This window comes from Carlito syrichta, unplaced genomic scaffold (genome assembly GCF_000164805.1).
Source record: "Carlito syrichta isolate Samal-C Ts95f unplaced genomic scaffold, Tarsius_syrichta-2.0.1 Scaffold316024, whole genome shotgun sequence".
In the NCBI taxonomy this organism is placed as follows: domain Eukaryota; kingdom Metazoa; phylum Chordata; class Mammalia; order Primates; family Tarsiidae; genus Carlito; species Carlito syrichta.
In genome coordinates, this window is record NW_007260120.1 from 385,879 (window position 1) to 400,988 (window position 15,110).

Sequence of the window (15,110 nt, forward strand, 5' to 3'; positions counted from 1 at the left end):
CGGTGGGAGGCGCAGTCTTCCTATATTCAGACTTCGTTTCATTTTTTTTCATAACACTTTGGAGGTGGGTTCTCATCCCCATCTTACAGGTGAGGAAGACCGAGGCTTAGCTTGCTTCAGGTGGAATTTAGGGTTGGGTAAGCTCATAACTATGGTGCTCTCCCCTGCTTTGGAGGTACTGGGCAATGGGAAGCTCCTTTAGGTCTTAGTTTCCATGGAGCCTTGTCTGCATTTTGGTCCTGAAGAGAGGGTGCAGCTGCCTTCCTGACAACTCCTGTTTAGATGCTTGCAGGACCTTACCAGAGAGGAAATAGTTGGGCTATTTTTAGATGCCTAAACAACTACAATAACCGCAGTGTCAACTGTAACTGGTAAAATCGCCCCCAGGGAATTTTTTATGAATACATTGAAAGTGCACCTCACAGAATCTGAGAATGCCCCCTCAGTGGTACTTTTCTGTGATCTTGCCTGTTGATCTGAACATTTCATCCGTGCAAGGTTCTGTGTGAGTCTTTATGGTGGATGTAGAGAACAGTAAGGCATGTGGCCTCCCTTCAGGAATCTTTAAGGCAGCTAGGAAAGCAAAACTGTGGAGAACCCAGACTCCTTATAGTAGTGTGTGCCATGGTGCAGAGTGGGAGAAACGTCTGGGAGGCTGATATGGTTCACTCAGGCTGATGCAGGAAAATGGAAACTGAGCTGTCATTTGAAGGCTCTATAAGATTTAGATAAGGGGGTATCTGTGCTATTAAGGAAGGCATTGATGATATTTGGGATTTTAAGTCTGGAACATTTTTTCCAAAATCACTGAAACAGAATCCAACATGTTCAGGAGGTGATGAGCTGTGCAGTTTGGTTGCACAAGTTCCTGGGGACAGAGTAACGGGAGCTCATGCTGGAGGCCCAGAATGTGGAGGCCTGGAGAACCAGGGTCAGGGACTTGTCATTTGAGCTTGGAAGTCACAAAAAAAGTGACAACATTGTAGCATAGTTTTAGAAAAGAAATAGTACATGCACACATACAAACAGGCAGTCTTTGCTTTGCAAGGTATTTCAGAACCATAAAAATGACTGTGCGGACTGAAGCCAGGTAAAGCTATTTTAGTAATCAGTGGAGAAAATTTGGGTTGTTCTGTGACCTTCAAAAATCTTTTTTGAATAATATTTTGTTATTTAAACTCTAACGATTCTTTTATAAATGTATAGGAAAATAAAAAGCAGTAAAACATTTAGCACACTGTAATTTGTTAAAAACGTTAGAGACAGTGAGAATTTAAGTGTTTTATTTATTTGTAAAAAATTTATCAAGAGTAGTTTGAACAGTGTTTTCCTTCTTGTCATATAACTTGTGTTATGAGGAGGAGTATCTTTTTTATACCTTATGAATTGTCGTACATTTTTCTGTTTAGCTGAGTTTCCAATGTTTCATGCTTTCTGCTTTCAGTGTCATGAAATATCTGAGAATTTCCTTAATATGTAGATTTTTGTCAGTATCACTTCCTCTGGGACATCACAATCACTGTTTTATTCTCCTATTGCTGCTATAACAAATTATCACAAACTTTGATGGTTTAAAACAACACAAATTTATTATCTTCCAGTTCTGGAAACCAGAAGTTCAAGTGTATCTCAAAATGGAATAAATCATGGTATCCATGGGGCTGTGTTTTCTCTGAAGTCTCTGAGAGGGATCTGTGTCCTTGCATTTTTGCACTTTTTGGACTGCTTGCCTTTCTTGGCTCATAGCCCAGTTCCATCTTCAAAGCCAACGATGACCTGTGGACTCTTTCTTATATGGTATTGCTCTGAAACTCACTCTGCTGTCTCCGTTTTCATTTGAAAGGACCTTTGTGATTTTTAAAAGGACCCTTGTGATCACATCTGCTTATTCTGAATCATCTTCCTTTCTCAAGGACATCTGATTAGCAACCTCCATTCCATCTGTAACCGTAACTCCCCCCCTAATCAGGGGATTAGGACATGGACATCTTTGGTGAGGGCCAGTATTCCGCCTACTACAACCACTTTCCTCATTCTGTGGATAAGTTTGCCTTCACTGAGTTTCTCTGGCTGCACATCTAGTGTCTCTTCAACGGTAGCAGTGTCAACATTCCTGTGTTTCACTATTTCTCCATAACTCCATTGCATTTGATTCAGATTTCACTTCCAGTATTCTTACTTTTTTTTGTTTCTTTGCTGCACTTTCATCTTAATTGACTGATTCCTCTTTTGATGATCTGTTTCTGTAAAATGTCATGGAGATTTATCACTGGGAGACAAAAAGACAACACAACTACATGCTTTGCTGTCTGTGCATGAATGAAATAGTGCCTAGTGCCCAACTGCCCAGTGACCAGTCCCTGACCAACTTTGAAAGTAGTGCATGATTGGTCACTGGTCATAATGCACATATTTTTTGACATAGTGATGTATATATTGAAGAACTAGCAGCGAAGTTTGTTTATTCAGTTGTTCATTTAATATACTAAGTTGTGGTAACTGAAGTCTGCATGCATGGAAACTGTGGAAATGAGGAGCTGCCCATATATGTATTTTTGTACTGTATCTAAATGTATATTTATATATGCTAACATTTGTGTTCCTTTTTTCAAAATTAAAATGGGGAGATAAACTAGCAACTAATAAAATGTATATCTATGGGAGTGGGGTGGGGGAAGGGGGTAGAGAGGATAAGGAATGGAAGTGAAAGTATAGTTCTTCATCATTTTAGTTTTTGAACAATGTAAATATTTTACATATTTAAGAATTAAATTTAAAAAGGGAAAAAAGAAAACAGAAATAAACAGATCTGTGTATCATAGCCATATAGAGGAAAGAATTATTTCAGCCGGGCTCAGTGGCTCAGCCTGTAATCCCGCACCTTTGGGAGGCCGAGGTGAGTGGATTGCCTGAGCCCGTGGGTTCGAGACCCACCTGGGCAGGCGAGACCTCATCTCTACAATAAATCAAAAAATTAGCCGAGGGTGATAGTGCATGCCTGTAGTTCCAGCTACTTGGAAGGCTGAGGTGGAAGGATCGCCAGAGTCCAACAGGTTGAGGCTGTGGTGGCTGGGAGCAGCTACTGCACTCCAGTCTGGGTGACAGAGTGAGACTCCAACTCAAAAAAAAAAAAAGAATTATTTCAAGTAGCTTTTGAACATAAGACCATTGTCCATTCTTATTGGATATATACGTATTCTAAGGACCAAAAAAATCCACCTTCAGAGATATCTTAAACTATCCCCAGGAGACTTAATAAGCAGTCGATTGATTGTAATGTTAAAATTATTTTATATATAATCTGGAATAAAGCAAACGGGCAGATATTAATATATAAGAGAGAAAGGACAAAAGTACAAAGAGCTTAAGAAACGCTTCAGTAGGGCCAGGTACAGTGACACAAGCTTATAATCCCAGCACTTTGGGAGGTCGAGGTGAGAACATTGCCTGAGCCTAGAGGTTCGAGACCAGCCTGGGCAACTTGTCTCTACAATATATCAAAAAATTAACTGGATGTGGTGGTACATGCCTATAGTTTCAACTGTTTGGAAGGCTGAGATGGAAGGATCACTGGAGCTCAGCAGGCCGATACTGGGATGGCTGTGAGTGTGCCACTGCACTCCAGCCTGGGCGATGGAGTGAGACTTCAATTCAAAAGAAAAGAAAAGCTTCAGTAGTATTAAATTATTAAATTTGAGTCGAAAATAATCATAGTGAGTCATAATGATTTCAAAAATGTTTTTTTCTAGCTCTATCAAAAGAACTAGAAGCAGTGACACTCAAAATTACACTGAGCACATCTAATGACCAGGTTTGGCTTCTAAAGACCCTTCCCTAACATTCCCTCATAGGGCTCCTTGGAGAAATTCTAGGTCTGGGGCAGGAAGAGCACAGGTGGACCTAAAAGCAAGGAAGTGCTCTAAGACCAAAGGGTGGATGGGGCAGGGGTGGAGGGTCACAGGAGCAGGTTAAGGGCTTTCCTTGGGAGAGTTCAAACATTAAAAAAACAAAAAAGAATTCAACCAAGTGTAGCATATTTAATAAGTAAAAATCCACAAGTGTAGAGTGAGACCCAAACAAAAAGAAAGCAAACACAGAATGTCAGCTAACAGAAAAGTAATGATAGAATTATCAAAATTACCATGATGTAAGCCCCAGTGTAAGTCTTAATTCACTCAAGGATCATAAATGGAAGTTAAAGCCACACTTTTATTTAAGTGTAAAGTTTATGTAAAAGGGAGAAAATAATGATATTAAGAGAGGAAAAGGCAATGAAGGCCCAGCCAGCGAATTCCACTTGTTTTCCAGTGTCCTTAGATCACTTACTTCTGCAGGTGGGTTTTTTGAAAATATGTTAGTTAGAACTAAATTTCAGAGTTTCTGGACTTTGTCTTCATTCTAATGGAAAAGGAGTGAACTCTCTTGCTTTTCACCCATGTGGGTTTTTCAGTCTTAGAAACAGTCATTCTGAAAGTGGCTTCCCTTTTCCTTCCAGACAAGGCACCTCTGTCGAAGAGTCTTTTGCTGGTCCCCAGCGCCCTGTCCCTTTTGCTGGCCCTCCTCCTGCCTCACTGCCAGAAGTTCTTTGTGTATGACCTCCAAGCAGTCAAGAACGACTTCCAGGTGAGCTCTGCTTCGTTGACCTCTGGGGGAAAAGAAGGCAGTTTATTCTTTCCAGATTGCCTTTTTCTCCTGCTGTTAGTTTTTCAAAGCCCCTACATTTATAAGATACTATTTATTATTAATGTTCCATTAATAAATAAAATTTCTAGTTGTATTTATTGGTTTTTCGGCAAAGCAAATGGTAATGAAGCAATTGTAGTATTTCCTTATCAGACACTTCTGTTTTCAGTTTCAGTTTTTATTCATGGTGATGCAATTTATAACTTCAGGAGAGTTAAAACAATATTAAATATTTTTTCTGCTCAGTATGTATACTTAGCTTTGCTAAGACACTGTCTCAGTTTGGATATTTTATAGAGGATCTAAGCTCTTTCAACTGTAACAGATTGTGGATTTATGATTATATTTATAGTGGTGGTTAAACCAAGTAGGAAATTTTTCTTGCATTTTTGTTATGCGAATGAGCAGAACTCTGTGACTTCAAAGGTTTCTGGACTGATCTTGTTGAAAATGCTTGTGCTGGTTCTTGTCTGTGAATTGCAGTGTTAGTGTAAATTCTATTGTATGATCAGCTACTCTGTCTCTGCTAAATGCTTGATTAGCTCATCTTAAGCATAATAATCCGTTTCTTGAATACTGACATTTTTTCTTTATAGTGATATAATCAATACCATTGCTCAGATTGGCTTCACTGAGTCCCTATGAAGGCCTTTCAATTACGTATCCATATTTCTACTTTCTGTCAGACTTCAGTATAGCTTCTTTATTATTTCAGTTGCTATGATGCAGTTTTTCTCAATTCTGGCTACTCTGTAGAATCACCTGGAAAAGCTTTAGAAATCTACCTGTATCTATAAGTAAGTATAGATATAGGCCTAGAGACAAATAAATTCAAGACTTCACCCTAGACTAACTGAGTCAAGAGTCTGGTGGTGGGCCCAGGACATTGACATAATTTTAAAAACAATCTCCAGGGGATTCTAGTATATGGCCAGCCTCAAGAGCCACTGCTGTAAGGGAATGTGAGGGCCCTCTGGCCTGTGTTGGTGTCTTCCTAATTTCCGGAGTTAACTTGGTTTGTCTGGTTGAGCCCACTCTGTGGATATCTATGCTTTAAAGGTGGTGACCTGTCTGTCCAGGAATGTAAGTGGTCACTCCTTTCTGTTAGAACCTCCTCAGAGGCTCCCAGTGTGTGTGTTTGTAGGAGCTACTACATGACCAGGAGTTTTAGTTCCGCCTTGGGAAATCTAAACACACACATATGTGAGAACACAGTACTGTAGGATGTTGTGTACAGTACATCCTCAGGAAGTGATAAAGAAAGCAGGGACCAGTAATGGGAAAGTAGCTCTGAAGAGCCCTAGGGATGTGAGTTTTCAGTTGTGTCTGCACAAAGGTATGATTTAATTAGCAATAAAGAGAGATCAGGGCATTTTACTTCAGGAAGAGCTATGAACTTCAGACCCCAAGGGGTATGGTATAGGAAGTATATTTTTGAGGCCAGTGCAAGCTTTGATTAGGTGAGTCCAGGAAGGGAAGTTGATGAAGGGCTTTCTCGTAGGTTCTGAATCTCCACATTTTGGCAGTTAAGGCCATAAGTTCAGTTTTTCTCAGGTTGGAATGCAGGGGCAGTGCGTTGTTGAATACAAGCAAGTGCTTGATCTTTAAGGGACATTCACCTTTATAATAATATACAGTCGTTTATTCTTATTTCACCATCCCAAGTTTTTGTGTCCTGGAGCATATAGTTGCTACACATAAATTATTTATAACTGTAGCTACTAGTTCTGTTTGCCATTAATTGAAGAAGCAAAAACTAAAAACAGAGGTTCTATAAATACAATTTTTTACATTTTAGTAATTGTAAGGTCTTAATTTCCTTAATTCCCAGATTTTCCTAGTGGCTCTCAGGGCTTGGCCCTGAGTAGAGTATTTTCAAATAATAATAAATATGGGGATACAGAACTTGGGCTATCTCTCATGGTTTCTGATTCTGCTGTTCTATGGAGGTGGCAGTTGACATATTTTTAAAGGACTAGATTTCCCTGGATGCTCTCATGTATACAGTCTCCTTTATCATGTTTATGGTGGTATTTACAGCTGAAGTTTCATTGTGACTCTGGTACAAAGTCAGGGAATTTCTGAGAGAGAAAAGAGATTCGGTTGGAGATGCCACCTGTGGGACACCTGTGTGACCATGATGGTCATTGCTAACTGACCATGGTGCCGTTTCTCCTGGAACCCTGCTATACCTCAACATAGGCTTGCAGGCAACCTCCCAGGTCAGGTAGGTTGGCAGGTGAAATAGCTCTGGTGGCCATCCCTGAAGACTAGTGGCCCTCATTGTTTTCGAGTATACTCATGATAAAGACTGCTTGGTGTCTTGCTTGGAGTAGAGACAAATGTGCATTGTTTTGACAGTTGGTACAGTCAATGTTTTCATTTGCATTCTTTTTATTTCTATTGGCAAGAGCACAGGTTGTATGACTTTAGACAACAAAATACTTCTCTGCACCTCTTTTCTCTGATCTTAAGATAGGGTTAATATTACCAGTGTTTCCCGCAGAATTATTCACAATAGTCAAAAGGTAGAAACCCAAATGTCTCTGAACAGATAAATGGATAAACAAAATGTGGTCTATACATACCATGGAATGTTATTCAACCATAAAAGAGAGTGAGATTGATACATACAACCTTGAAAACACTAGGTAAAATGAAATAAGCCATACTCAAAAGGGTAATTTTTTTTAAATTTTTTTAATCAGAGTCTTTCTCTGTTGCCCAGACTGGAAGGTAGTGGCATATTCACAGCCACAGCAGCCTTGACCTGCTGGACTCAGGCAATCCTTCTGCCTCAGCCTTCCAGGTAGCTGGAACTACAGGTTACCAGGTGTGCCACCATGCCTGCCTAATTTTTTGATTTATTATAGAGATGAGATCTCAACAAGTTGCCCAGGCCTGGTCTTGAACTCTGGGCTTAGGTGATCCTCTTGCCTCCGCCTCCCAAAGTGCTGGGATTACAGTCAAGGGCCATTGTGTCTGGCTAAAAAAAGGATAAGTATTGTATAATTCCACTTATATAATATATTAGGTATAAGCAAATTTATGGAGGCATAAAGTAGAATAATAGTATTTACCAGGGACTAAGAGAAAGAGCTAATAGGGAGATAGTGTTTAACAGGTACAGAGTTTCTGCCTAGGATGATGGAAATGAATAGTGTTGGTGATAGTACAACATTGTGAGTATTCTTTTTTTTTTTTTTTTTTTGAGTTGTAACCTCACTCCGTCATCCAAGCTAGAGTACGGTGGCACACTCTCGGCCACCCCCACATCAACCTGCTAGGCTCTGGCGATCCTTCTGCCTCAACCTTCCAAGTAGCTGGAGCTACAGTCACACACTACCACTCCTGGCTACTTTTTTGATTTATTGTAGAGATGAGGTCTTGCCAAGTTGCCCAGGACGTTCTCGAACTTGTGAGCTCAGGCAATCCGCTCACCTGAACTTCCCAAAGTGCTGAGATTACAGGCTTGAGCCACCGTGCCCGGCCATGAGTATTCTTAATATCACTGAATTGTACACTTAATAGTTAAAATAATAAATTTTATCTTGTGTTTATTTTACCACAATAAAAACACACAAAAAAGATAGAATTAATATTTGTTTACCCTATCTCATAAGGTAATTGTGAAGGGGAACACGATAAGAATGTTTTGCAAATGTTATTGGGATTACCTTTAAAAATCTGAAAAATGTTTAAGAAGACCCAAATAGGCCTCTGAGTAGCTCTTTTCTCTTTTTTTGATTATGTGTTTTCCCAGTCAGAAATTGGGTGAAATAATGATTTAAATAAACTAAAATTTCAAACCTAGTCATATTCAAGCAGCAGTTAAAATAAATTACCTTTTACATACTTGCTTTGAAGCAGGTTGACCATTTAAAATTAAGCTCAGAAATGTATATTTTTAGGTTTACACCTAAATTGTTTTTCTGTTACAACTTTAAAAAAATATTTTCATTGTTTTTGAGTTGGAGTCTCACTCTGTTGCCCAGGCTGGAGTGCAGTGACAAGCTCACGGCCACCCCAGCGTTGACCCACTGGGCTCAGGCAATCCTTCCGCCTCAGCCTTCCAAGTAGCTGGAACTACAGGCGTGTGCTACCACGTCCAGCTAATTTTTTTGATTTATTATAGAGATGAGGTCTCACCAGTTTGCCCAGACTGGTCTTGAACCTGTGGACTCAGGTAATCCCCTTACCTTGACCTCCCAAAGTGCTGGGGTTACAGGCTTGAGCCACCGCACCTGGCCCCAGTTACAACTTTTATTCAGTAGCATAAAAATGAACATTTGTTAACCTTTGATTCCAGTTTACATATGTAATTTTTAAATCTTACTAAACACAGTCCTAACATGTTTTTTATGGGCAGTTTTCTGTTATCTCAACATTTGTTAACCTTTTTTTCCAGTTTACATATGTAATTTTTAAATCTTACTAAACACAGTCCTAATATGTTTTTTATGGGCAGTTTTCTGTAATCTTATCTTGAGTTTTTTTATAATAAGCAAAAAAATTTCAAGTATTCTTTGTGCTATTGTTGAAAGGAATTTTTAGTATGAGATAGTTGAGCTCATTTCTTAGAGAAAGCACATATTGAGTTTTCCTTTTGTGTATGCATTATGATTTTGCTTAAATTAGAGTATATAAAAAGGCAGTGTAAAGTCAACATATATTTGCTAAGGAAGAGACCAGAACAAATCTTACTCTTATTTTTTGTGCTTTTTAAAATCTCCATCTAGGTTTGGAGGTTGATATGTGGAAGAATAATTTGCCTTGATGTGAAAGATACTTTCTGCAGCAGTCTGCTTATTTATAATTTTAGGATATTTGAAAGAAGATATGGAAGCAGAAAATTTGCAGTAAGTTTTTATGTATTTTGCCTTTACTAAGGTTATAGAAAAAATTTTGTTAAATAGGTTTTATTCTGTTAAACTTGGTGTTATTATTTATGATTATCTTTTTAATTACATGATCCTGTATCTGATTTGAGGCATGGACATTAAGCAAATCATATTTTACAATTTAAGACACTAGCATAATAATAGTGATAATGATAATAGTATTGGGTATGAAGAGGTCATAAAAATTTTAATTAGGACTTTGACTTTAATAAAATTATAATCACTTGTTTTGCTTACTGGTTTTTATCATTTATTCATCATACTTAGAAATAATGGAAATTAACACATTTGAACCACATGGTTTTACTTCTCAATTTAGAAAAGCCTGTTTTAATAAAAACAAACAGCTTCTCAAATATATGCGCGCGCACGCACGCGCACACACACACGCCTGGTTCTAACTGAATTAATATTAGTTTATTTTTAGGAGACTCTTCTCTATTATTTCTTTTTTAATTTTTCAGTCCTTTTTGCTGGGCTCCTGGGTTTTGTCAGCCTTGTTTGACTTGGTCCTCGTTGAAGCTGTGCAGTACTCATTTGGTGTCACTGCAGCCAGTAATTTGCCTTCTGGATTGTAAGTAGCTCTTAAAAATGGACTTAACTTAGAACCACTTAAATCTAATTTAATGTGTTATTTATATATGAAAATCAGTAAAAGAATAATTTAAACTTTTAAATAGAGTAAAATTGATTTTATATGTAAAAAAATTTGCTGTATGCCTGCATTTTCATTATGTTCTTGAAACAGAATCAGTTTTACATTAATTTTTTTCTTTTAGCTTTGAAATTCCATGTTTTAGAGAATTTAAAGTGAATTTCCTAATCTGGTCCTGAAGATAGAATTCATTTGTATGTTTTATATTGAAATTTGTCTTTCTAATTTTATGAACTAATTAAATACAAAAGTACAAAATTTAATTAGATTAGGAAACAAAATGAATTTGTCTGAAGTTAAGCTTCTGAAGAGTGATTTTTTTTTTTTTTTAGCTAATATGTTGATCTACTTTCACCAAACATAAAACAAAGTCAGTGTATAGGTGATAATTGTAGACAATCTAAAATGGCCAACCTCACTCAGCCTCACAAATGCTTTCATATTGTGTTGCTTTTCTTAAAAAAAAAAAAAAGCTGTGTTTGTATATGAAATAGCTAGTAATAGGAGCAGAGATGTTAGCACATATGAATGACCTCAAAGCATCTCTGAATTAAGTATGTGAGATTATATTTGGGAGATGAGATAGTATGAAATAAGATACTGGATATTTAGAAATCTGTGCATACTAACTTCAGTCTTGTTTGAATTTTGAATATGTGTTTTTGAGCACTGTTAGGCTATTGCATGTATCTTGATTCAAATTCACTTTGGATACCTGTTTTAAAAATATAATTAGTGTTCTAATAGCTTTTATACTTTCATTATTAATATTTACAATATAGCTACTCTTTGTGGAATTTACTGAATTATAGTTGGTATGAATATCCATGAATGTTGACCTTCAGCTGTTGTAATATTTGAATGGAGATAGATAAAGTTCTGTGTCATAATTATTGTGCAGTTTTGGTTGCATTCCACGGGTGGTAATTGTAATTAGACTGAGAAGTTTAAGTTGACTATTCTGCTATTGTGGAAAATTCTGTAGTTGTTAGGACTGATTCCATGTTGATTCAGAAAAGGAGCAGCATTGCTAAATTATCAGGTTTCCCTGAGACATTCCTCATCAGGTTAGTTCTTCTTGGTTCTCTGTAAGACCTGCTTAGTTATGGAACGTATATGTGTCATGTATGTTTTAGAATAAATTTTGGGAATAGATAGTAATATAACTTTAATTCTTATTTACACTGTCTCCTTGTCTGATGACATTTCTTTTTCCTGTTGCACATAGAGTTGAATGACAGTAGAATCTTTATATTCATTTATTTCATTATGGAATCCTATTCAGTAGTACATAAAAAGATTTAATATTGAAGTTGGTGGGAACATTTATTTACTCTTAAGAGAGGAAAGGCATTTTCTTGTTTAAATCTCAGTTTGTAGCAAGAGTTACAAACCTCAATAAATTAAAAAGTTACAGTATCCCCTTGGAATGACAATATAAAGATTATTAATTCAGGCATCTCCTGAATGACAATATATCTCTCATCCTTTTCAGATTACAAAACATTATGATATGTAGTGTGACTTGGTAACATCTTGACACTTTCCCAAGCATAGACTTCTTGGAACATAAATTGTTACTTCAACAAGTAAACCTCATTTTGTAAACATATCTTTTATTGATAGTAGCAAAGCATCAAAAACTCAAGAAGAGGAAACTGTTCTCTCTTTTCATCAGTGTGCTTTACAGCTTTAAGTGTTTTTCACGTAACATGTTATCTTTTTCTTTCCCATCAGTGCCAGATTTATCTGCACTCTCTATAGTTCTTCACTTACTCTCTTTCTCTTTTTTTAACCTCACCGCTGAAACCTCTCTTACAGAGGTCACCAGTAACCACCTGATTTCTAAAGCCACTAGTCCTCCTAGTTAATCTTTCAGTGACACATGAAATGCTTTCAACCTCCCTTTGTTTCATGCTTTCCTGAGACACAGCATACTACTCTGTCCTGGTCCTCTTGACCTTATTATGTGCAGCTCTTTTCTCAAGCTTATTCCCAGTGTTTTTTGGGGGCGATCTTGTCCACCCTCATGACTTCTGCTACAGTGAACATCTGGTGTTTGTCTCCTAGCCCTCCATTTCCAATCCATAGTACTCTCCTCTTTCTAAAGTCTTATTTCCTAATGATTTCTAGACTCAAAGAAACAACCCTTGTTCAGAAGCCTTCATCTCTTCTGGTCTCCTGTCTCCCTACCCTCTTCCTTTCCTCCCTCTTAGTTTAATTAATAGCATTTCAATCTACTCAGTCATCCAAACTGGAAATCGTTCCTTTTTCTCATCAATGGGTTAGGGTACTGAGCCTTATTAATTCGAAGTCCTAAACTCATTCAATCATCCCTCTTCTCTGTGTCTACTGTCATTATCACACCAGTCTAAACTCCGATCTTCTCTTGCCTAGTTTTTTACAGTAATTCTCTAACTGGTCTCCCGATCAGTTTCAAAGCATGGCATACAATGCTTTCAGAAGGTATCTTTCTCAAATACAGGCTTGACCGTACCAGTTCTCCTTTTAAAAACCTTTACATTCTCACTTCCATCAGAATAAAGATCAGAGTCCTCCAAGGTATCATCAAGGCAGCCTGGAATAGTGGGAATGGCATGGCCTTTGCACCAGACAAACCAGATTTGAGCTTCCACTTCTGCCACTTACTAATTATGTGAAATATTGAACAGGCTACTTTTCTCAAGTTTCACTTCCTGAGCTCAAATTGTAGATGACCCTTAGATACCAGTGTGGGTACTACTCTACAGTGGAGAGAATTAAATAAGCTCACTTAAGCTAAGCTCCTACCAGGAGGCATACAACTCCTCCATGTAATGACTTTTTTCTTTCTCTTCATTTATTTATTTAAAAAAAATTTTTTTAAGACAGAAGGTCTCACTATGTTGCCCAGGTTGACCTCAAATTCCTGGGCTTGAGTGATTCTCCCTCCTCAGCCTCCTGAATAGCTGGGATCACAGATGTGCACCTCTGTTTCCAGCTCTTTTTTCAAAACCCTCCTTGACCACCATCTAGCCTCTCAAGCCACTCGCCCATTGGCTTTCTGATCATTTGTATTCTCATACCTCCTTGACTTTCTATCTGCTTCCTCATGCCCTTTGGCAGGATTAATTGCCCTTTATGTGTATTACAACAAATTTACTAATATCCCTATTCATATTTACTACATTGCATTGTCATCTTTGTCTGTGCCTTCTGTGCCACCTGCTAGCTCTTTGAGGGAGAAACAGGCTTTACTTTGTACTCATTGCTTTACATTCAGTATTGCTGAAGGGCTAACCTTGACTACCGTGTAGCTCCAGTCAGACTGTACGGGAAGCTCGTGGAACCATAAACCCGTTCATCTTTTTTTCTAGCGTTTTGCATAGATATTATATTTGACATAGGATGGATCTTATGACTGTTCTTTAAGTTCAGAAAATATAACCATTAAGTTTTAAAAGTAAAGATAGCTCAATTATTAAAAGCCATATATATAGGCACTTCTGGTGACTCAGGCCTGTCACATATCTGTCCTTCTGTATTATTTATTTATGTACATATTTAATGGTTAGTATTTACTTGTGGTTATTTTCCAGAATACAAGTGGAATTTTGAATTTTTGCATATCATGTTAAAATATATTTTATTATAATGCTAGTACATTTTAATCTATTTTTTGTTTATTTATTTTTGAGTTGGAGTCTCACTCCGTCACCCAGGCTGGAGTGCAGTACCACACTCACAGTCACCCCAGCATCGACCTGCTGGGCTCCATCGATCCTTCTGCCTCAGCCTTCTAAGTAGCCAGAACTACAGGCGTGTGCTACTATGCCCTGCTAATTTTTTTAAAAAAATCTATTGTAGAGACAATATCTCGTCAAGTAGCCTGGGCTGGTCTTGAGCCCGCGGACTCATGCAATCCATTCGCCTCGGCCTCCCAAAGTGCTGGGATTATAGGCTGAGCCACCAAGCCTGGCCACTAATACATTTTAAAATTAACTTTTAAATTATCTACAATTAAATTGTAATGTAGATTATCTACAATTTTGTTGTGAGAACCATGATACCTTCATTTTATTGATTTTGCGTCAACAAAGTATTTTGTGTCAGCAAGGTCTTTTGTGCTTTGTACTCTTAGACTAAACTCTTATCAAGGCAAGCTATTGCAGATAGCTTGCCATCTAAGAAATGTAAGAGTCAAGCATCTGTGTGGTTAAGAGTAGGCTTTGCCTGTGTTTATGTGTCCTATAAACCTGCATCTCAAATATAGCAGTCATTTCTCATTTTAGAAATAATTATTTGTTGAAGATATTGAAGTATTTTACTCACTTGACTATTCAAGTAAAACTTTGTTTTTCTCTTTATGAGAAGCTGCATCTCAGTACCACCTTGGCTCTTTACCTTAATGAGCTCTGAGAATGTTTACATTCTGTAAGCATGTTTGCTTTTTATTATGGAAAAATTGGTTTTTTTGAATAATTTCAAGGAGAACTGAACCTGATTTCTAATTCTGGCTCTTTGACTGAGCAAGTCACATAGCCTCTTTGGACCTCAGTTTTTTTGTATTTCAAAAATAAGAACTGGACTAGAAGATTATCTTAAGGGATCTTCTAGTGCAAAAATGCCATTTTTTGGAGGAGACTCCTTTGTGGTTTTTCTTTTCTTTTTAGGAATATGAATTTACCCATGCTAATTCTAGATACCAGTTTATAACCAATGTATGTGTTTGGTTCTGAGTCCAGTAGATGATCATGTTGAATGATAAAGGTGTTTTAGGAGAGAGGTAGTTTTAGTTGAATCATTTATATATATGCTTCCATAGTATTAATAGAAGAGTTATAGATTACAGTTAAATTTCTTTTCTTTTAGATGGAGAAGTCACTTAGTTT

The 15,110-nt window shown here is 37.4% G+C and overlaps 1 protein-coding gene across 3 annotated transcripts in view; it reads left to right on the plus strand.

Moving 5' to 3' along the window:
• The window catches only part of UBAC2 (UBA domain containing 2), a 172,517-nt gene that overhangs the window by 26,654 nt on the left and 130,753 nt on the right, over positions 1–15,110 (plus strand). The window contains exons 2-4 of one of the 3 annotated variants that reach the window (XM_008073705.2): positions 4,496–4,623; positions 9,423–9,542; positions 10,049–10,158. In XM_008073705.2, coding sequence (XP_008071896.1) covers positions 4,496–4,623; positions 9,423–9,542; positions 10,049–10,158 — 358 coding nt within the window. The remainder of the gene's footprint in view (positions 1–4,495; positions 4,624–9,422; positions 9,543–10,048; positions 10,159–15,110) is intronic. The other 2 variants (XM_021706803.1, XM_008073706.2) reach the window with 2 other exon arrangements.